We start from the raw sequence: 23496 nt of genomic DNA on the forward strand, positions 1-23496 counted from the left end.
TCTGGACCCAGTTCTGAAGCATATCCACTCCCTAAACCAAACTGTGTGATGCAAGCCAGCAGGTAGGAAGTGTTAGCCACATCGGGTGAGCCTCAGCTGCCAGGTTATCTAAATCAGGACATGCAGACACGAAAACCACTTCTGCTGTTCTGTAAAACTCAGGTTAACTCTTTAACGAGCTCACATTCCACAGATAACTGTGCCATCTTCCTAACCTGTTCCAGAGCCTTCCTCTCCCTTTGGAATTCATCACTGTTGCTGATCCAGCCACTGGTTCTCCACAGCCTGAGCTCTGTCTGATGTCACCAGCCTTTCCCTTGTGTCACTCCTTGACTGTCCCTGCCCCATGCTAAACACTGATTGTGCTTCTTGTCCTATGAACATCCTGGCAGCTCATTTTCTCATGCCTCTTTGCTCTTGCACACGGGAGGCAGGTGGACCCTTGCAGAAGGTCGTCATTGACTATGCCATTGACATGTGTGAATAAATATAAATATTCTGACACCATGGTCTTCTCACATGGACTTAAGTAGACATGCCTATGGACACATGTAAATATATGTTAAATGCTAAGCAGACAGTGCATATCAAACACCAGTTTACTTAGGAGCTTAAAAGGTAGGGCCACTATTAAAATCCTTGTTGAAATCCACAGACTTGGCTCAAGCAGTGGGCTGTGTGAGGAGTTTCTGTATAATTTTTAAAAATTCAATGTGAAATTAAATTTGATTTTTATATTATTGTGCAGATCCTCAATTACGTAAGGGTTTTTTTTTTCCATCCAGCACCTAATAGTGTTCTTTCTTTGTATAATTCTTGGAATCAACAGTGCTTACTTTCTTAATTTCTTCTTCCCATCCACAACTACTGAATGCAAATGCTAAGGGTTCTTTTGAGTACAACAGGTGCTGAACAATGGGTTCAAACTCTTCAAAAAGCCTCCAGCAGTGGCTTTTTCTGGACTCCTCTTCGAAGCCATCCACCCTGGTATCTAATTGGATCTAGCTCCCAAAGGCTCCCCAAGCCCACCCACCTTTCTCTGTCACTGCCCCCTGGACAGGGCCACCATACTGTCTCTCCTAGATACTTCAGTCTTATTTCAGCTACTCTCTGGACATCTTTTTTTGCCCCCCTCCTCCACCCTACCCCAACACTATTCACTCAGCAGTCGGAAGGGCTTTCACAGATATCACTCAGATGTTGTGCTCCCCTGGCATTTAAAGTAAAACCAAAACTCCTGACTTGAGCCTTGAACCCCACTAGACCTGGCTCCATAACCCTATCTGTCTGGGCCTGGGCCCAGTGCTGGCTGCCCACAGTGCTCTCCTGTGTTCTCCAGCCACACTCTGGCCCTCTTCCAGTCCTCAGAAGCCTTCCTGCTTCGAATCCTTGTGCCTGCTCTTCCCTCTGCCTAGAATCTTGTCCCAGATACATCCGTGATGGCTTGTTCTCATCCTTCACCTATTGTCTCAGAGGTCACCCCTATAGAGAGATGTCCCTGCCCCCAGTCAAAGGAATCACACTTCTCCTCTGTTGCCCCTCATCACACCCCCTGTTTTAGTTTCCTTGGTTTACATAACACTCTTGGTAAAGATCTATGTGTTCAACCTGCCCCTTCCTGTCCCTTGTGAATTCCTGTGAGTTCGCTGCTGTAGAGAGGAAGGTAGTCAGTAAATATTTGTTGAATGATTTTGATGATATTTGAAGGATGCTGATGACTAAGTGTCTGGGTACCAATTTCCTACAGTAAATGAGAAGTTCAGGTGCCACATGTTCACTCATGAATCCTTGGTTGAATCCTTGCTACGTCAGGGGCAGAAGTTGAGACACATGCAATCAGTCGAAACCTCCTTTCTTTTCACCTTTCCCTCTGCCCTGCTAGTCAGCAAGCATTCATCAGGTGTTCCTGGAGTCAAGCACTGGGCTAACTAACGGCGACATAGAAGCAGGTAGAAGAATGTCTCTACCCACAAAAAGCTCAGTGCACAAAGAAGAGTTTCTCAACAGCCAGAGGAGCCAAGAAGATCTATAGGATCCTAAGGGAAGTGTTTACTTTGCTCAAGGAAGGGTGTCCTTTGATATGGGAGGGCTTCCCAGAGGAGGTGGCATGCATACAAACCTTTCTGTGGTTCTCAGATGCTGGAATCCTGGCCTTTTGCTCAGGCTGCTGAACTGAAAGAGGCTGTCCAGTAGGTGGCACCCGGGCACCGCCATGTGCCTGGTGCTGAGGCTGCCTTCCTTGACAACCACATTCTCTGCAGAGGCGGGGGGCTCCAGCTCCAGCCTGGTCTGAATCCATCCCATTTAGTTTAAAAGAAAGAATTAATGGATGCTTAGTAAATGTATCTGCTCAGAGGAGTGAGTTCGCTGAGAAAAAATAAACAAGACTGTGTGACCCCCACGTAGCGAGCCTGTTCTTTTTGAAATACATCATTTGGTAAAAGCAAAAACAGAGCCTTGCGTGCTTTCCTCTTGATGAAATTGTTGAGGACACTGTTTGAACTGCCCAGGTCTGGACACTTGAGTGGAAGCATGCAAGCCCTGAACTGGGGCCACTTACACCTCCTGAGTTTGGGGATTAAACAAGTTAGTGGGGTGCCTGGATTTCTGTGCAGTGGAGCTACACCCTGTTTTGTGAACCTCAACAGCCTCTGTCCCCAAGTTCTATGGCCAGGTGTGTACATAGACACTCAGGGCATAGGTGGGGTTTAGCAAATAGGGAACTAGCAGTAACAATGCAACTGTTAGTAAGGGCCTCAGGGGCCAGGCTCTGCGCCGAATACCCCAGTGTGTTTCAGTGTGTTTTCCCTCCTACATCCTCAAAACATCCTGCATGTTAGTGCTTATCTCAGATGTTAACTGATGCCTACCCCAAGCACTGTGTCAGTGATAAAGTAAAGTGGGGTCAATCATCAGGAAAAAAAAATGACAATAGGCACTGCTGTTTTTCATACAATTTAACCTGTGTGCTTGAAAGAACTTCCCTTAATTCTGAAGCTATGTTATGAGTATGAGGTTCTCTTACAGAACAAAAGCTGGGCTAGAAAGCCTCCCTTGGCTGCTGCAGACAAGCCTTCCCTTCCCTCTGCTCTCTGTCCAGCAGACCAACCTGTGCGGAGCACAGCAATGTCCCCTTTGATCTGGGCTGTGGGTAGGGCTTACTCCTGGGGGCATACCCATAGGAAATGGTGAGAGGAGGGGGCAGTCAGTGTCCATTCAACCCTGTGTCCTCTGGGATCTGCTGCACTCAATCTAAAGCCACCTATCCTCCCTTGCTCTTTCTGCGGGCTCCTGGGACTGCTCCTGCCTTTGACCCTTCATACAGATGGAGGGAAAGGTCCCCACTGTTTCTAGCTTCAGGGCACTGCCCCATTTTTTGGAGTTTTCTACACCCTACTCACACTGTTACAATAGCCCCTTTATTAAACTTTCCTTAATTAGCCAGCTTGGCTGTGCCATGTGCTTCCTGCTGGGACCCTGACTGATACAAAGGTATTAGTAGTAGATGGGAGCTCTGCTTTCCTTAAGTCTTTACCCTTCCCAGAGAGAAGGAGAGAGACAAGAAAGGAAAGAAGAAATAATAGGAGGAAGGAAGAATGAAATGGAAAGGACATCACATGGAGGGATTTCAGTGGGGAGGGGGAAGGGAGGAATGGGGTGAAAAGGTACAGGGAAGAAGAAGCATAATTAGTAGGCATAAAATAGATGGGGAGAGATAAAAATGGTATAGGAAACAGAGAACTCCACAAATTTATATGTACAACCCATGGACATGAACTAAGAGGGGGATGCTGGAGGGTTGGGGGGGTGTAGGGCAGAGGGGGTATAAAGGGGGTAAATTGGGAAAACTGTAATAGCATAATTAATACAAAATACTTAAAAAAAAAGAAAGGAAAGCCAGAGAGGAAATAATGGAGGAAGGAAAACAGGAAGGAAGGAGGGGAGGGAGAGCAGGGAAAAGATAAGAGGAAAAGATCCCCTGTCAATTCCTTTATTTATTTACACTTCTCATGAATGCCCCTTTTGGTCCCTGTTGATTAAAAAAATTGGTCTCTGTTGCTTACAACCGAAGCAGCCTGGCTGATATACCCATGGGATCTGCAGGTCTGGAGACTGCTGCTGGGTGCTGCTCTGACACATGCTCTATGCGTATTTACAATCTGAACCTCCTCCCTCTCCCTCCTCACAAAACTTTCCTCTTAACCCCACACCACCCCTAGACCCCCAGAAGTCTCTCCTCCTCCCACCAAGCTTCTTGCTCAGGCCTTAGAGTTTGGGCTTCGCTCTACCTTACAGAAGTATCTTGACTCGTGTGCCCCCTCACGGCACAACAAGCAATCTGAAGATTCTAGACAGATTATTTTGTTCACCCAGTGCATGCAGGGTCTGGTGTGGTACCTAGCAGAGGAAGTGGAATAACAAACAAACAGGGAGAGATGGCTCACATATAGAGAATTGATCACACAATGACAGCATATGGTTAAGCACTGAGGTGGAAATTACTGCAAGAAATAGAATTTATAAAAGGACGTGGTGTCTAGCTGTGGAAGAGGTGGCTGGGGAAGGCTGCAGGTTGCTGGTTTGCAGCCTGTGAGCTGAGGTCGCAGTTGGTGATGCAGTTCAGCACAACAGAAGCGGCAACGGGATGTTCAGACACCTGAATGCACAAGTGTCATCTCCTCAATCATGTGCTTCTGGAGCTCTCCCTCCCTCCTTCCTCCTGCCTTACCTCCTTCCCTCTTTCCTTTCCTCATCTCCCTCCCCACCCTCTCTCCCTCCCACTGGTCCTTTCCTCTGCCATGTATTCATGGAACACCTCTCATGTGCCAGGCATTCTATTAGATGCTGGGGATCTAGTGGTAAAATAAGACAGAACTTCCCCTTCATTTGGTGTTTGCAATCTCATGGAGAAGATACTTTTTTTTTAAGTTGATAAGTAAACAAACGAAAAGTTGTACACATTTTGGATAAACTCTCTAAAGAAACAAGGATCTGAGGAAACAAAAAAGCAGGGAGAGGCACCTCCCTGAGTTGGATGGTCAGGGAGAACCCATCTTAGGGAAGACATTTCAGCTGAGCACTGAAGTCCTAACAGAAGAATAGAATTTGCTGTGCCAAGACTGTGGAGACTGATTCAGGCATAGGGAACTGTGTACACAAAGTCCCTGAGGCAAGGGGATGTTCAATATGTCCTGTACAGAATCTGTTGGTAGATTTAAAACAGACTTCCAAAGGACTAGGAAGAGCGGCTGGAGGTTTTATTGACAAATTTCTCTTTGGAAACATGCTTCATGCAGCAGTTGCTGCTGATGCCTGCCCATCTGCCCTTGGCCCTCACCATTTCCACATGTACCAGCCTGGCTTGTAGCTGCCAGCACCTAGGTAAAGATGGTCTCTGGCTTCTGGATTCCACTTTTCTCAGGCACACAGCAGGCCAGATGTGCCAGGATTGGCATCCCTCTACTCAAGACCAGTGAGCACTCACACCACACAGGTGGGATATCTCCAGGCACCTGCTCCACGCTGGAGCCAGAGCTCCCAGTGGGATTCAGCTCCCAGAGCCCACAGTGCTAATGTGCTCAGTGATGTGCCTAGCATTGGCTGCCTGCCCTTCTCTGTCTCTGAGTCTCTTTGCCTTGTTCCTGTGGGCATTCCCTGGGAACCCATCTCAAGTAAAAAACTTGCTTTTGAGTCCTGGCCTTAGGATCTGCTTCAGAGAGGACTCAAGCCAAGACACCAATGGATTGATATTTCTCTGCCAGGACTGATTTTACTCTAGACTGGAACCTTGACTACAGTTCTGTGTGCACCCACACAGACCTTTGCATTAACATGATGGCATCAGGCACATCTTCTATTTTGCTTCAGGTCCCAGCATGCTTAAAGAATCCATATTTGCATTTAGAAGGACCAAGAACAATGACATTATGCTGATAATAATCCAGAAGGCACTTTAAGGAAATTTGGTTTAGAGATAGCATTATTGTTGCTATATTGTTTGGCAAAAGAATTTAATGAGGACAAAGGTGTTCTTTCCACTGGACACACTGTGACCTTTGTTTCACTAGATTAATTTCATATCTAGAGTGCCCCATCTTGGATGATGAATTAGCAATAAAAAGCTCATCAAAATGTAATTACATGCAATGTGTTGAATAATGATCTCTTAACAATTCATATAGATTTGTCTGCACCTCCTTCGCCTGGTGGGGGAAATGAGGCTCAGCTGCTAGCTACCAGCCCACCTCAGGAATGCTGCAGGAGAGATGGGAGAGCTGGTTTCTGTCATTGCCCAGTGTCATCTAATTGATCAATTGCTTTTCTCCATGTGACACACATCTTTATATAATTTAAAGGACCATCTCAATGGGTAGGAGTACGCAGGAAGTGGAAGTTCTAGGCAGAATGAAACCCTCACTCCTCCATCTGCAGGAGCCTGTTGGGGGAGAGAGTTATTAATTAAAATGTTAACTGCCCAGACAATAGCAGTCAGACCAGCATGGAGAACTCCTGGGAAGGGAACCTTAAAGCTTTCTCAACTATGAATTCCAGGAAAGCATGTTCCTCCTTAAAACAGGAAAACAGAGCCATCTGCATCTAAGAGGAGAATGGACTGAGCTGTAGAGTGAGGTTATGTCTCCAGACCTGATGACTAGTTTCTCTCCAGAAAGTTGGACTTGGATTTGGAGAAAACCTAGCCTTACCCTCCATCTATGGAGGAGTCCAGTAAACCTACGGCTGGGGCTGACAGCAGAATATTCAAATGATTCCAATAGGGTAAATGCCCATACTCATTTGAATAACTGAAGAATTCAATCATCTGAATGCCAATGATATTCCTCTGGGAGTTTGCATTTTAGAAAGACGGTGCATCTGAATCCCCATGAGAGCATTAAATTGCTATCTAATTAGCAGTTCCAAATTATATATATTTAAAAGATAATTAAAGGTTTGAAGGCTGTTGGAATAACTGGTTATACATTTAAATGAATCACTAGAAATTTGTTAGTAATGTGTGGAGTTTTCTTTTATTTCTTGCTTCCTTCTTTGAAGTGCAGTAGACCCAACCTCGCGGGGTTAAGTCTGGTAGCGGTAAGATAAAGGCAGCTGTTTTTAATTATTGCAGCTCAAACCTCCAAATAATTATAAGCAGCTGTCATTTTTACATAATCCTAAATGATAAGACCCAAAGAATGCAAATAAAAAGGTTGAGATCATGGGCTTTTTGGCACAATAATTGAGCCCCTACCACAGTCCCTGAACTGACCATTGCATTTCATTGAGGAGGTGCCTGAACCATTAGCTCTTTACCCACTGCCACAGTTGCTATGTTTGGGAGAATACCTCCCAGGTGCCATTTCCATATTTTCTCTCTGTGATGTTCACAAGTCAAAGGGAGACACTCACACATTTGGAATATTGACACAGGAGAGTAGCTTGGCTAAGCCAGGCAGGTTTTGGCTAGAAGTTTCCAATCTCACTTGTCTCTTTCTCCTTGAGATGGCGTCTATCCCTGCCCTTGACCTAATGACTACCCCCCCACCCACACACACACAATAGATTGTACGATAGAATATCACTCAATGGTTGGCATTTCTTTGGCCTGTGGCTGGGGATTTTACAAGATTGAATGCTTTCATGTACCAGCTGGCCAGGGCCAAAAATCCCAAATGACAGGCTGGCCAGCCAGCTTCAACCCAGGGAGCTCTGGGTTGAAGTCTGAAATTCAGTGCTTTCTGTGTGTGTTGCTCCTTGGAAGTATGGATATCTCCTGAGGAACAAGTCAAGGGAACACTGACCACATGACTTCTCCCATTTGGACCCAATGCCTATGAAACCAAAGTCCAACAGACAAAGGCATGCAATTCACCCCATGCGGAGGTGAGGCTGCACTTTATGAGAGAAAGATCTAGAACATCATCTAGAAGGAACACACATATACACACACACCCTTGTGCACACACACACACACTTACCTCCAATTCAATCAAAAGCCCAAGGACCCCTTTGCCAAAGAATACTCCAGGTAGATTTAAATTGAAGCAGCAGCCCTTCCTAACAGAAATATGCCAAAGCAGAAGGGAGTACCTAGCAAGCTCAGCTTAATTTCTTGGGGATGGGAAGGTTAAACAGAGAAAAGAGGAGAAATATCAGATACAGCATTTATCTGGGACATTAGGAAGATAATAGGCATCACAGAGTATTGTAACCTTCTCCCCAGTAAAGAAGTATAGGGATTTCAGAAATGTATTTTGGATATTAGAATAGGGTAAAATATTCAAACTGTCCCAAGTGCTCACTTTCCCTGGAGAGTTTAGGTCTTGTTGCACTCCAGGAAGAGTAATTGGGAGGAGCAAAGGCATTCATCTGACTCCCAGTACTGCAGAGGCTTTAGGAGCAATTGGGGTTGGCCACTCCTTCAGTGAAAGCTCAAATACAAACCTAAATTTATATATACAGGGATGGGCAGAAGTAGATTTACAGTTGTGAGTACATGAAACAGAGCTTATTCTTGTACTATTTATTAATTATTGTGTTATTTTCCATACAAAGAATAGTAAACCTACTTTCACCCCACCCCCGTGTGCCTGTGTGTGTGTATATTTAATGGAAAGATTCTTTTGGGAGTTAAATTGAAACTAGGCTGTGCCGGGTATGGAATCACAGGTCGCCTTGATGACTACCACAGGTCACCTTGGCATCATCTTCTTCCTGTGCCCTGGCAAAATGCATCTCAGGCAGGTGCCAGGAGCAACCTCAGGTCCATAGGTACATATTTCTCCACAGAGAAGATCAATCTTTGAGGACAGACATCTGGGGTCAACCTCAGCTCTGCTACTATCAGCTGTGTGACCTTCAACAAGTCACTCAACCTCCCTGGACTCAGTTCCCTTAGCTAAAAAATGAGGACAAAAATAGTGCCTACCACATGCAATTGTTATAAGGATTAAATGAGTTCATGTTCACAAAAATGCCTAGAACAGGCCAGGCACATAGTTGGTGCTACCTATGTGTTTATCAAGTAGATGTACATCCTAATTTGTTCATTTATTCTACTCACTCATTCATCAGTCAATTATGGACAACCTCCTCTTTACCAGGCATTCTCCTGGGCACTGCAAGTAAGCAGTGAATTTGCAGTCCAATGTAATAGGTTTGGAGATAGAACTACCATGGGAGGCTGAGGGGGATGTAGGAGTGACTTCAACTGACCAAGGACAGGCCAGTGTGGACTTCCCAGAGCTGATGTCTCAGCTGAGTTCTGAGGGTCACTGGACTTTGAGTTGGGGTGAAGAGTGTTAGAAATAGATGGAGTGATGTATGCAGAAACTTGAAGGCAAGGATAATAATGACATTTTAGTAGCCTGCTTAGTCTACTGGGGAATGTGGTGAGAGGTAGGAAGTGGTGAGAAGAGGCCAGAACAGCCAGCTGAGTCAGAGTGGTGGAGACTGTACACTCTGGAATGTTGGACATCATCCTAAAGAACATGAGGAGCCATGAGGATTCCAGACCAAACTGTGATATGCTTTGTTTTTATAGCAGAAGCACCTGCCTGATTGGACAATAGAGAATGGGTTAGAGGGATAGCACCCATGCAGGGGTGCTTAGAAGCACTCATCCCCATTAGGGGGAGAGGTATCATGGGGGATGACATTAATTGGTGGTGTGAAGTGTGGAGAGGTGTGATTCAACTTCAAGAGACACTTAGCTAGAAGCAACGGATGTGGCAATTTACTGAGCCCTGTCTACTTTGCCAGGTCCGCTGGCCTTTCTCTCTGATTATACTTACCCTTTGTCACGTATCCATGCTCACAGACAACCGAAAGATCCAGAGGACTTGGTCAGCCTTACCAGGAGACCTTTGGTTTTCCTTGGAGTCGTAAGCGACATCAGAAGTCTCTTGGGTTTAGTCATACCAGCAAGCATCCAGAAACATTTATTTTACAAGATATATCAGTAGAATTGAGAATCACATTAAAAAATATGAAAACTAAATGTTTTGCTCATTCACTAGTCCAGTGGTCTGGATGGATTAATGATGGATGAGAACCTTAGTTTGGTGGTCAGGACATGGCTAGGTCAAAAAAGAGATGGGTTGAAAAGATGGTCACATACATGTTTATGCTGCAAAGCCCTGTGTCCTTGGGGAAGTGCAGGGCAAGGGCCACCCCAGGAGAGAAGGGAAAGGGACTCTAGCTGGAAAAAATCAGAGAAACTTTCATGGAAGATGTGCCACAAAGATTGATCCCTTCCTGTCTTCTCTTCCTTCACAAATATCTAGGAAAAAATTACCAGAAAAAGAGAAACAAAATAAAGTACTCATGCCAAGCAGCTTCCTAAATAAGATCGCACGCACATACTCACTGGTGCACATGTGATGAAGGCATACCAGTCTGACACAGACTGATGCCATTACAGGCAGAAACCAGAGTCCAGGGACTTGCAGCTGGCTGGGAAGGAAGGATCCCTTGCCCTCCTTTCTTCATTTCTCTATTTACTTCACTTGCAAATTTGTTGCCAGCTTCCTGCCCTTCGTGTCATTTAGCACAACAACCCTGAACTTGGGAGATCCCTATGTTCTGACTGTCATCCCTCCAAGCTAAACTAGTGGGAATGGAGTCCTTTTCCTGTGACAGGGCTGGGGATCGGGCACTGGGAATATTCTGACTGCAGGAGAATACCAACAACATGAGAACTCACACTATGGCATCATTCAAAGGCTCATCTGTTGTGTTACTGTTCTCTGATTTCACTTGAGTGAATAAGGAAACTCGTTGTCTTTACAGTTTCTAAACTGAAACCAATTCTACCTTGTGTTCAAAACAGTCTGACAGTTTCTACACACCCAATGTTGTTTTGATAGATAACTCATTTCTAAAAGAAATATGCCAGGTAAAGTTATATAAATGCAAGCAAAAAGTCACTTGTCAAATGTCACAGACATACTCTCAAATTGTACAGGTCTTCTTTTTACCCCCAATGTAATCTCCTAACCACTCAGTGGTATTTGAGATTTTTATGTGAAATATGGCATATGGCACATATCTGTGTTCAGGGACCTGGTGCAACTCTGTCTGAAACTTTGAAATTCATTCTGAAGGCTGTTGTGCATCTAACCTTTGCTCAGGAAACTTCAGAGAGAGTTTTTTTCTCACAGTGTTCTAATTTATCAGAGTCCCTCTCTCCTAGGGGCCCACATGCATCTTGGTTTTGTATGTAGTACCAAGGTACTTTTTCCTTCTCTGCTGAGAGGCAGTCTTTTCTTGGCCTCAGCCCTTCGCCTGAGTCAGAAGGTAAGCCCTTCTCCTCTCTGCATCAGAATCCTTTTCCGGTTCTTTTGCTGTGGTGCAAACAGTTCCTGCCACCTAACCACTCAGTATGACTGTCATCTTTATGACTAGCTTGCTATTGTAGGACAGACTGGTTTTTTGAGAATGAGAATTAAAATCTAGCCACCAGTAGTAAGCTGAGTTTCACCTACAAAAATGGTGGTGGGGCCAGGCCACCTCCTCCCCACACACAGTGCCTCTGACTCACGGAGACTCAGAGGACACCAATTTAAGATAAAGGTCATTTGCGTTTTCAAAGCAGCCTGTTAATTGTTGTTTCTTTAAAAAATACCAAAGCTGTTTTAGTTTTATAGCGATCAAAAGGATTTTGTAATCACACTAAGAGGGCACATAGGACTTTTCATCTTTGAGACACTTAAAAACACTAATTAATAAGAGCATGCATGTTACCTTTTAGAAAAAGGAAAAGGCTTGCTGTCTCGACATGCCCTGTTGCTCCTCTCCCACCTTCTGGCTGCTTTTGGACACACCCTCATGGCCCTGTTTGCCTCCAGTATATCTGAGCTTCTCATCTTCCCATGGACACCAGGGATTTCCTCTTTGAATACAGGCTCATCAGAATTTCTCTGTCATAATATCTGTGTTATCTAGTCATGTGTCTTCCCTGGAAGACTCTATTGCAGGGTCATACACTAAGGGGCCAGCATGAATTTCATGGAAATCCTAGCTGCAGTGCTATCGCCAGGCCCTCTAAGGATTCTCTGAGACCCTGAGTTAGATTTTGGTTACTGGGCATTGTGTCAGTATGACATGGTGCATTGGGCATGTAGCATGATATTTAGCTCACTGCACTCAGTATATTGTGGTTGTTCTGAATCTGAAACTGATTCTTGCATCCTTGGCCATCAAGGCCAGTTTCAGGGCAGCCTGAAAGAGACCGCTGTTAACAGAGACATGAATGGCTGGTGGGATTTGACTTCCAGAGTGGTTCCGCAACCATTCATGTGCTTGCTGTGTGCAGTCCCATCAGTAGTTGTTGTCTGGGCTAAGGACATGTATTAGCAAGGAGACCATGTCAAGGGTGGCAGCACTGAGGCTGATGAACACTAGAGGCTCAGAAACCAGGCAAGAGTTGGTTTTGCATCTTAATTCCCACTGCCTATTAGCATATCACCAAGTGACCTCCATCCTTGAGCTCTGCATTTTCCCATCAGGGAAGCAATTATCCCTCCCTTGGAATTGTGAGGATTAGATGAGATATGTACAGTGCTTAGCATAGTGCCTGACACAAGAAACAGTCACTCTTCATGAAGGCGGTGGGATGCAAGGGTTCTGAAGCTGGCCAGCAGAAAACATTTGCCATTTGCCTCCCTCCCTCCCTCCTTCCCTCCGTCCCTCCCTCCCTTTCTCTCTCTCTCTCCTTCTCCCTCTCTTTCTTTTTTGCTAAAGGCAGTGACTTAGAAAGCAGGCTAAGGTTTTCTAACCTTAGAAACAGGTAGCAATCATTGGTTGCTACATTTTATGAATTCCTTGTTGGAGAAACAATGAACTTAGAAAACTGAAAATGGTAAGTGCTTCAAAGTACCCTTTGGGAAAGATAGTAGAATACCAAGTGATAAGCCTTGCATTGTGGTAGTGAAGGAAATATATTTTCATTTCTTGTGCTTTTCATTATTTTCCAAACTTTCTACAATGATCAGTTGTTACATAGATTTAAAAAAAACCTTAAAAGACAGAAAATGCTCCAACTGTTCAGATTGTAGCCAGGAGAACAGTGACTGATACCAGCCACTGGGAGCCCCTTTTCCTAGAGTCCCCTGCTCTGAAGCTAGACATGCTGTGACAGTCACAGGCCTTGATTTGAAAATTGTAGGGGAAGAGGCTATCAGTCTGTCACAGGCCTGTCTGTTCACTTGACTGGGGAACCATGTCCTTATTTGAGAGCCTTCCCTTTGACCTTGAGAAGAATTGGCCACCTTGCCAAGTTGAACTACCTCTTTAAAGGAATAAAAATATTACTAAGCAACTGTACCATTGAAAAACCATTTTATCTTGTGAATATACTCTCTAGGGATGAGCTTGGTGAGGCAGGGCTGCCGTATCTCAGCAATGACACTAGCAGTTAATGGTGCTGTCCCAGTGGGCATGTTCTCAAGCCCTATCTGTTAGGGCATGCTCCATGCTCCGCCACGCTTGTATACATTTGCTACTCACCACAGCCCTGTGAGCTGGATGCTATTCCCTTCATCCTAGAGGTGCACCAGTGCACACTAGCCCCTGAGGAGCTTGGGCAAGTACACACTGGTCCCAGAGTGTACTCAGCCTGTAGATAAAAACCTGATGAGTTCTGAGCCTGACTCTGGGGCCCTGGCTTTTAACTCATCTCCTAACTGGACTGACCCACTGGTAGTGAATCATGTCAGATAAACCTCTGACAGCTTGTCTGTGCTTTTCCACGGCTCACTTGGGCCTGGCTCAGCACCTGATCAATATTCAGGGTCCACCAGTTTGCGGGGTGTGAGGGTGAACAAATGAGCACGTGAAGGAATGAATAGATGGGACGAAGGAATGAATAGATGGGACAAAGGAATGAAGTGCACAGTGGTCACTAGACCTTACCCTCTTGTGCGTGGAGGAGAGAAGACAGGCCTTCTTTCCTTCCCCTAAAATGGCCGCTTAAGCCTCTGAGACAAGAGGAGGCCAGGAGCTCGGGGGATGTGGCCAAGGTGTTTGCCAGCTGAGGGCTGTGTCTGCCCTGGGAGAGAAACATCTGCCCAGACAATGTCTGGCTCCTGGCCGTCGGCCACGCCCCTTCTGCAGATGGCATTTGCTCTGGGCAAAACTCCTTCCTCTCCAGTTGTGAGCCTCCCACCCCCAGCTCCTTCCTTCCTCTTGGCAGCATGGAGCAGCACGTACAGTTTATCAATTATTAACACACACAATATTTGTTTCACAGAGGCTGCATAGATGTGTGTAGCTAATTTCCTCTGGCCTATCCCAAAAGAACACAGAAAAACCAAAAGCATTTTGGGGTTTTTCAAACCAACATGAACCTGGCCATCACTGTGGCCTATCCCATTATGCTTCCAAAGTCAGGTAACACAAAGGGCACCTACAACAGACAATTAACACGGCCGGGAAGGTCATGGTGCTTGACGTGTCCCCAGATGGTTCCAGCTCCCTCCTCAGATGGGTGCCCCTCTTGTCCCATCCTCCTAGGCCACAGGCTAGTCTGTGTGTTCACCACATCTGGCCTTTATTTAAAACTCCACCTCAAAGTATTTCATGGCACAGAATATCTTTCCTTATTAAATTCTCCCTCACATATTTTTTTCATAAAACAGGCACCAAAAACTACAAACCTACCTGTGGCTCTCAAAGTATCTGTTTATAAACCTTTGGAAACCGTTTGCAATTCGTTAATCACATTTTCAAAGGAAGTTACAGATTACAGATACACTAACAAATGCCATATACGATGCCTCGGCCCCAGTAACAAGATCCTCAGGCAGGGAGGAGGGAGTGGGGTGGTGGACCTGGGACTTGTCCCAGGACAAGTCCCATGGGAGAAGGGAGAGCTGGCCTGGGAGTCAGAGACTGGAGAATTTAGTTCCTTTTCTGTCACTCTCCATCTGTGACCGCATATATGTCCTCTCAGTCAGAAAACAGGTACAGGGGATGAGCCGTGCTTAAACACAGCAATTCATCTCAGTTAGCAGTGAGGTAATCGAGAGGTTCCCTACAGGAACACCAATCAACATGTTTCTAAATAATCATTAAAGAACCAAAGTTTGTGAATATTTCACTTAAAATGTAATTTTAAAGTAGTTCATTTTAAAGGAAAAAAATTAAAGTCACTCAGTATATACAAGCTGAGACTCTGTTGACTATTTATGCTTGAAATTCAAGCCAGCTTTTTTTAAAAAAATCCTTAAAAAGGGAAGGGGATAATGAGGAGAGAATGTGTTGGTACACGAAACATCCTAAAGAATATAGATTCCAGGCACAGCATGATCAGGTGTGCACACCATGGTTCAGGACTGGTTTCGTATCTGATCTCTGCTTTCTCTGCACTGGCTTCATTGTCAGGAAGTAGAGCAGTGGTGGCCGTGAGGAGTTCGAATTCACATCCTACCACCTTAGTGATGCTAGTGGATAGAGAGCCTCTTTCTCTGGATGACGCAGCCACCGACCAGCAGTGACCGTGGAATGCTGTGGATGGCTGGTCAAAACATGAGAAAGACATACACAGAGACAACCAGGTCCTGTGGCAAAATAGGAATGGAATGGCCACTCTCTCTAGTGGGGAGCGCCATGGCCACCCTCCCAAGGGGAAAATACCCCTACGGGAGAGTGCCTCACTCTCCCACCTAAGCAAGCTTTTATTGGGTTTGTTTGCATAAGAATTCAGGTAAAGCTCATTAAACATTGCCAGGAAGTAAGGGTCAAACAATAGATAACAAGGAAGTCTGAAGGCCTATTTTGAGTCAGGGTCAAAGAGCTGTAAAAAACTTTAAGGAACAAACTTACTTCTTCTTTGGACCCTTACCATTCAATTGAGAGCACTCTAAACAAAGCAGGTTTCACAGGATTTTACATATTCTTTCTTAGGCCTGATCACCCGGGGAACCCGCCCTCTCCAGCACAGGGCTGCACCACTGTCTGTCATTGTTTCAGGCTTAGGTGGAGCAAGGGAAGTAAGGCAGCCAAGAGATAAGGAGATTTTCTTGCAGACAATGAGGACTTAGGGATTGTCAAAGCTGAGGGGTGAAGGTCCATCACCCTCTTTTGCTATAGCTCCCAAAGTCCTTCCTTAGGGGCCTCTCACGTGATCGTGTCTGTCTTAGGTCGTTCCCCCCTTTGGGAATCTTACCCGTCATTGGCTAACCGACCAAGCATTGGGGTTCAGTTCTGAATGAAGCAGCAGAAGCATCGCTCCTGCCAGGGAGATAAGCTTTTATCTCCTTGCTGGCTTACGGTTCCAACATCGTTCCCTCAGCCTCAGCCTTGGTGGGGGTTACAGCTTCTGATACCAGGCAGGGCAGTTCCCAACATCTGGATAAATCCAGGAAAGCATCCCAGGTAGAATATCATTGGGGCTGGTCTGAGTTATGTCGCCATCTCTGAACAAACCACCTTGTACTGGAGAGATCCAGGTCTTCTTCACATGCTCAGATCTGTCTCCCTCTGAACCAAGGGTGGTCCTACCTGCACTAGAAGTATATTTATTGAGAGTAGGGTGAAGGGGTTACCTATAGGAACAAAAAATGATCACCGTGTAAAATGTGGGAATGGTTGGTGGCAATCTATGGCACAAGTGTCTTCTAAAGAAGGCCTAATCTCTAGCCATTTAATATGTTTCTTAATGGGGCAAATGAAAAAAGGTGGAGTTGGGTCATCATGCTAGGGTTTGCTTGTCATTCTCAACCTGTTTTATATATGTAACAGACCACTTACTTTTTCTTGTCTCACCCAGATTAATCATTCTGCTACATTACTGTTTATGTTCTAAAGGAGCTCACCCATTAATAAAGACCCAAATGGAATGGAAAGTGTTTCAGACCTACTTCACGTCCCTGGTTGAGGAGACACTGCAGAGGGGCATGCCTAAAGTGGAGTTCCAGAGGGAATATCTCCAGCCCTGTCTGGTTTTTTTCAGTGAAATTAAATTACAGAGACTTGCTGGAATATGGTGGCTTATTGATCAGCATGCTGGGAAATCTTACTTTCCCTCTCTCTCTAATCTCTCCAAGTTTCATGAATACCAATAATATAATGTAGTGCATTTCTTGAGTGGTTATTTAGAAATGAAGAAAAATGTTTTAGGAAAGGTCAGAAATCGAGGATTCTCTGCAGTTGTACTTTTGACAGATGCCATCTGAAAGAACATGGGTTCTTCAGCACAAGTATAAACTTTGCTGCCAGGAGAGTTTTGAGTCCCAACTTGGTGTTGAGTGGACAACTCTTGGTGTGTAAGATTCACACCAGGAGAAGGCATATGTGTGCGATCGTCCTCTTCAGCAAACATCTCCTGGCTGCCTATGGCTTGCAGAACAGTGACCTGCAAAATTATTGAATGGATCCCTTTATTTCATGGAAATGAAGTATTAAACAGTTGTGTACAGTGAGCCTGTGTCTTTGCCAACAAGGCCACAGCTCTCAGGAATCATGCTACTTACAAAGTAAGGGTTTACTTCCTGCCTGGGGATGTGCTTCGATTTATATACAGTATCTATGTAATCTTCTCAACCTCCCTTGGCTGTGGAGGCCTCTTGTTCCTCTGATTTGCAACTGAGAAAAAGGAAGCTGGGAGCAGTTTGGCACCTTGCTCAGTTACATGCCCAGTAAGTAGCAGGATCGCTCTGCTGTCCTCTTCTAACAAAGACAGTTGGACACTTTTTCTGAGGATGAAGGGACATTTGGTGCTCTGGACATTGGGTCTTTTTAAATTTCCTTAACAGTGGTTGAAATAACATGAGGCTTAGCCATGAAAATTTGGTCAGGGGCTGTGGGGGCAGGGTGCCCTCCCTCATATTGGCTATGTGATTTTATCTAACTTGTTATTTGATTTGTTATTTAATTTATTTGAGCCCATTTTTCCATATGCATGATAGGCAATGCACTGACCTTTCAGAGGAAGAGGGGTAACAAACTGTGAGCAAGCCCTTGGGGAAGAAGGTGGCCTGTTTAATTGACCATATATTCTTAGTACCTTCCACTTACTTGGTGTCCCATAAACACAGGTTGAATAAATGAATGAAGGACCATTCTGAAGAGACCAAAGGAAGAATTTCCACCCAAGAAATCATGAAAGTTTTGCCTTTAACTATCAGAATCTGGGCTGCATGAACTTCTGAGGTGCCTAGTGGCTCTCAGAAATTGGTCTTACTAAAACAGGACTTGGGGCCATCAATATAGGTAACAATGGTCCAAGAATGTCTGACTAGCTCCTCAGGGAGACAATGGGGAGTCTTCACATCATGTGCCCCTCCCCATCACACCTCCTCACTGTGAGACTCTGGTGACAACCCCACTGGCCTCGTCCTGTTCCTCCCACTCTGCTCAGCCTGGCTCTCACGAGGACCAGAGCTTCCCTGTGTACACGAACTTTCCGTAACAGGATCCAACTGAGAATCTGCTATCGTTTACAGCGGCTTCTGAGGGAACCACTTCCCTTTCTCCTCATCTGGAGTGGATCTGATGTCATAAAACTGACCCTGAACATCTGTTAATTGGAAACCTCAGAGGAGGGAGTGGAAGGCTGGTTGACCAGGGGTGGCCAGGGCCCACTGCCCCGTAGAGGCAAGGCGGCCTTCCTGAATGTTGGGGGTGGGCAGCCTCTTGAGAAGTCCCGGGGTTCCTGAAATGCAGTCAGCATGCGGAAGACACGAGGGTGGGATAACCACCTGGCCTTGTTTGGCCCCACAGGGACTTTCTGTCTGGTCTGTCTCCCTAGATTTCACTGGGGGCCAGTTTAGACCTGTCTGGTCCAACCTGTCGACAGTGATTTTCTCCTTCATGTCTGGTGCGCCTGCAGCACCTGTCTCCAGAGTCACCGAGCAGTGTTCCAAATGGCAACCTGTGGTTTTGGAGGCTTCAAACATTCAGAGTGACTGCATCTCACTTAGAATCTTGCCAATTAAGTTAAAAAATGACAATTTAGAGACAAAAGCAAACAAGAAGAAAACTGTCTGCACATATATCTTTTTCCCAGTATGCCATTAGCCCTATCTTATGAACTTGTAAAAGGTTTGCTTCTCCTTAGCCTGCAGTAGAGGGCAGACTTTCCTACATTATAAACAGCCCAACAGCCAACAGTAATGGCCCTGAGACACAGGAATGTCCAGACACAGGGATGTCCGGTTGATAAAATGGTAGGCTTGCAGGATGACTAACATCAGCGATTTAGGGCTAAAAAACTGAAACCACTTCCCCAGTTATTAATGCACTCATCAGCTTTTCCAGAGAAATGCCCTCATGGCCATTAAATCTGGCAGTGATTCCCAGTTCCCGCACCCACTCTGGGTAAAGCAACCGTGTTTCACTCAGGACTGCTGTGGCCAGTGTGATAGCAGGTAGAAGGTTCTGTGTGTCTGCACAACGTTACCACGATGTTGAACACAACTGCAGAGATCAGTGCTTTTGTAGCCTAGCCAAGGGGTGTGGAGTACATTTGAGACAGGAGGTAGGGGTAGGAGAACTATAAAACATAGCGGGATTCCACTAGGTATTTGGTAACATATGTAAGACACCCTTTCCTCTGTTTTGAAGGGATTGTTTTTAAAGCTTTGGAGTAGAGGAAAAGGCTCTCCCCCGTCTCACACACAAAGCATCCAAGGAGAGGGAAATCTCTGCTTTGTGCCTGGTATACTCAGAGCCAAGGGCTTCACTAGGTAAATTCATGTCAAGCAAAGAGTTACTTGTATATTCGCCCAGCTCAAAGCACATGTTTACAGGAATCTGGACTCAGCTCCCTGCCATTCAAACCTCTAGGACTGCCACCATGTGGCCTCTCACTGACATCCCTCCATTCCTGGTCCCCATCCTCAAAAGGGGACTTTGGAGGATAAAGGTTGCCCCAGCTGGTGATCTCATGGAAGTGTTTTCTTTTTCTGTCCCTTCCCCTTGCTAGTATGAAGAAGGAAAAAAGCGAAGGAAACCTAACTACAGTAGCGTTGACCTCTCCGAGGTTGAGTGGGAAGACCGAGATGATGTGGTAAGTGATTTGTTTTCAAGCCTGGTGACAAGGATGCTCCAGTGGGCCCACTTCTGTACTTGGAGGCTGCCCCAGGAGCCAGCAAGAGGCCTACCAGAGGGACACCTGCCCACCAGAGGGATGTGGAGACAATGGCCCCTTTTATGGAGTTTGGAGTTTTATAACTCTCCCCCTGGTCAGACCAGTTGCAGACAGGCCAGCCACCGGGCCTGCTTTGCACAGTCTGCAAAAGCCATCCTCTGATGGGCTCTCTCCCTTCTGTAGCTGATGAACCCATATGCCTCTTGAGGGCCATTGATGGGACCTGTCAGTGTCAGGGGAGCCTGGGTGGGTGGCTCTGCCCTGTGCAAAGTCAAGGTCAGAATTTACCTGTCAGGATTTCATGGGCATAACTCATGTTGGCCACCCCCTTCCTGGGCAATAACAGCCTTTCCCCCTTCACCAGCCACATTGCAGTAGCCATGTGCTCATTCCCCACACAGCTTCAGCCCTTGGTACTGTGTCTGGTACCTAGGGGAACTCTCCTAGGTCACAGCTTACTCCCGTCAGTCTCTGGATACATCCTCATTAAATCAGATCTGTTAGACATGGCTGCCCTTGTGTGAATGCAGGTGGGTGGTCCTGAATTAAATCATAACTACCCAGGTGTTTCTGCCCAGATCCTTGCTCCTCACCTCTCTTTATTGTCTCTGTATCAAGGCCATGCTGTGCTGTGTGCATCCTCCCTGATTGGTCTGGGGTCCTCTCTTAAGTTTCACCTTTGAGTCAGCATTGTTCCCATCCCTCCCTCTGCCTTGCTCTCCAGATGGATGTTGATGGAGACCATTTGAAGTCCCCAGGCTGGGTTCTCAAGCTTCCAGAAGTATGGCTGCCTTGGCAATTCTCTCGCTGTAGCTTTTCTTCTCCTCCATCCTCTGTTCCTTGGACATCTCAGCTAGCATAAATCTCTCATTTTCTTCCTTGCCTATAAAGTGCAAAAATCACATCTGTTTCAGAATTTAACCTATTTCCTTCTACATCTGTACTAAGTCTTTTTAAACCCAAGTTCAGACAAAATAACTTTACTGTTTGATAAAAAGCTGCTTCCTCATCTGCACTCTTTTTGCCCACATTCCAGTGGCTCAGTGGCCTGGTAGAGTTTTATATTTTCTTGTTCTTTGAACATTGTTGTCAGGATTCATGGCGGGTTCTTTTGATTGTGCTACACCTAATATATATGTCCTCTCTTTTCAACCTGCTCTTCCCAAGAAGCTGAGTAGCCCAGTTTTGAGGAGCACAGCTCAGGGAAGAAGCTGCCTGGGTTTGAATCTGTTTTCTGCTGGCTGATCTTGGGCAAGCAATGATCCTGTCTGCCCCTCAATTTTATTTCTTGTCCTTTTGTTTTTCTCTGTAAAATGAGTATCATGATAAGAGTAACTACCTCATAGAGCTGTTGTGAATATTAAATGTGTTAATGTATTGAAAGCACCTATATTAAATACAGGTGCTTACATTGTTGTGTGGGCATGGTTAGCATTCTGTGAGTGGTACCCATTGCTGGCATTGTTGCCACCATCATCCGTCCTCAGGAGTCCTTCTCATTAGTCAGTGTCCTGTAGACTTGCAGTTGCTAAACTGTCTCGTGACTCTCTTAAGGGTACATCCCATTGTTTTTCTTTCTCTTCCATCTTCACTTTATTGTTGCCTTATTTCGATTCCACTGGACCTTTTGGATTTCTTTCTCAGAATGCTTAAACTTTGTCAACGTGCTTCCCCACCCCTTCATCTTTCCACTTCAATTAATGTGGAAGGCAGGCTTGATTATGCTTGTTTTTACTTCAGAGTCCCCACACCTGGGAAACATCACCTCTGCTGGCTAACGCTCAGCTGCCACTCACTTCTCCTTTGCCCGTGACCTGAAAACATTTATTATGTGGCTCACTCTAGTTGTCACTTGTGCCTCAGTTAATTTTTAGTGAGGTAAGGTCTCCTTCTACTAATAATGGTTTGGAATATGCCTTTTATTTCTTTGCCTATCTTCCTTTCTCATCAGAGCTGCAGAGCATCAGATTCCCAGCCTTGTGTGCATGTTCTTCACCTTCATCCGACTTACAGGGCTGGTTTCTGGGTGTCTACCTGCCAAGTCCCCACATCTCCAGCAAGTCCAATGCTCTTGTTCTGCACAAACGCCTTTGGTTGTCTCTTTGGTTTGGGTCTCTTTTCTTGGCCCATTGGGAGCACTGTACATTTGAAATGTGAGTTTCTCCACCATTGACATGTTTGGGAAAATCCAAGTCACCATTTCTCTCCCAGGGAATGGCACTCCATGGATTAGAGAATTCTGGAATCTACATGAAGCATCTTTGAGAAGTCTACACAAGATCCCATATACCCATATGCATGCCAATGGGGTTTGCATGTAAGTAGCAGAAGGCAGGCTTCAGGTCAAGGTCTGGGAAGGATAAGGCAAGCAAGCAGAAACCCTTCAGGAAAAAGAAACATGAGTGTGCCCAGCTGCAGAGAACTTCTTGGATGAGGCACCCTACTTCTCTTGGCAACTAGGCTTGTGTTGAATTGAATGACCATACTTACAAAATAGACTCTGTGTATTTCAGAAAAAGGTGTGACATCACATATGCTATTATTAAAACATGCACAATAAGACTGGCTAAAATTAAAATAAGAAAAAAATTAAAAAATTAGAAATCATTTAGAGGAGAATGAGTGAGACCTCCAGCTCCAGGGTAAGTCAGACATCATGTCAACAATACAATGAGTGGGACAGATCTTGTGGGGACTTGGGAACCAGGAAGTGACCCTGGAATACTTGCAGCCCAAACTGAATCATCAGTGTTGACTACCTCTTAGGAGAAAAAGTGTCTTTCAAATAACCTTTGCTTGTAAATTCCTAGAGATGGCTGAAAGAATTAAAGATGATTTTCTCTTATTCCTATTATCTTTTATTCATTCCCAAACTTTCTACTGTGAACACGATTATTTCTATAAACAGAAAGATGCTAATATAAATAAAAACTGCCACCTATTAAATTTTTCCTGCATGCCAGTACTGTTCTAAATGCTACATATGGTTGAACTTGTTTATTTCTCACAACAATCCTGTGAAGTTGATATTATTGCTATCCTCATTTTACAGGTAAAGAAACTGAGGCAAAGAATTGCTGTAGTGGTCCAAGAGCACTGAGTGTAGTTTCCAAGCCAGGCAGTCTGGCTCCAATTCTCTTGACCTGTTGGTATGCCTTCAAAAGAGCCCCTGAGTCCAGCAGTTCACGAAGGCCCTGTCTCAGTGACTTAGGGTGTTAAGAACAGAAAAAATGTGGGGTACAGAAAAAATGGGTTGTGCCCGCACTAGCTGCTGAACAAAGGCTCATGGTGGTGGGAGTATGGCCCCATCAGATTCAGCTGAAATTCCTCATGTTGCACTGTAAGCCCTTTTTCCACTGCCCTCCAGGCAACTCACATTCTTCTTGCCTGGGATGACGCTGATGGAA

At 45.3% G+C, this 23496-nt stretch overlaps 1 protein-coding gene across 3 annotated transcripts in view; it reads left to right on the forward strand.

Moving 5' to 3' along the window:
• The window catches only part of CACNA2D3 (calcium voltage-gated channel auxiliary subunit alpha2delta 3), an 857676-nt gene that overhangs the window by 644260 nt on the left and 189920 nt on the right, over positions 1-23496 (forward strand). For all 3 annotated transcript variants that reach the window (XM_045832366.1, XM_045832367.1, XM_045832368.1), the window contains one exon: positions 19925-20008. In XM_045832366.1, the coding sequence (XP_045688322.1) occupies positions 19925-20008 (84 nt within the window). The remainder of the gene's footprint in view (positions 1-19924; positions 20009-23496) is intronic.

Source organism: Phyllostomus hastatus, unplaced genomic scaffold (genome assembly GCF_019186645.2).
Source record: "Phyllostomus hastatus isolate PE091 unplaced genomic scaffold, TTU_PhHast_1.1 phas_contig_16, whole genome shotgun sequence".
NCBI classification, from domain to species: Eukaryota; Metazoa; Chordata; class Mammalia; order Chiroptera; family Phyllostomidae; genus Phyllostomus; species Phyllostomus hastatus.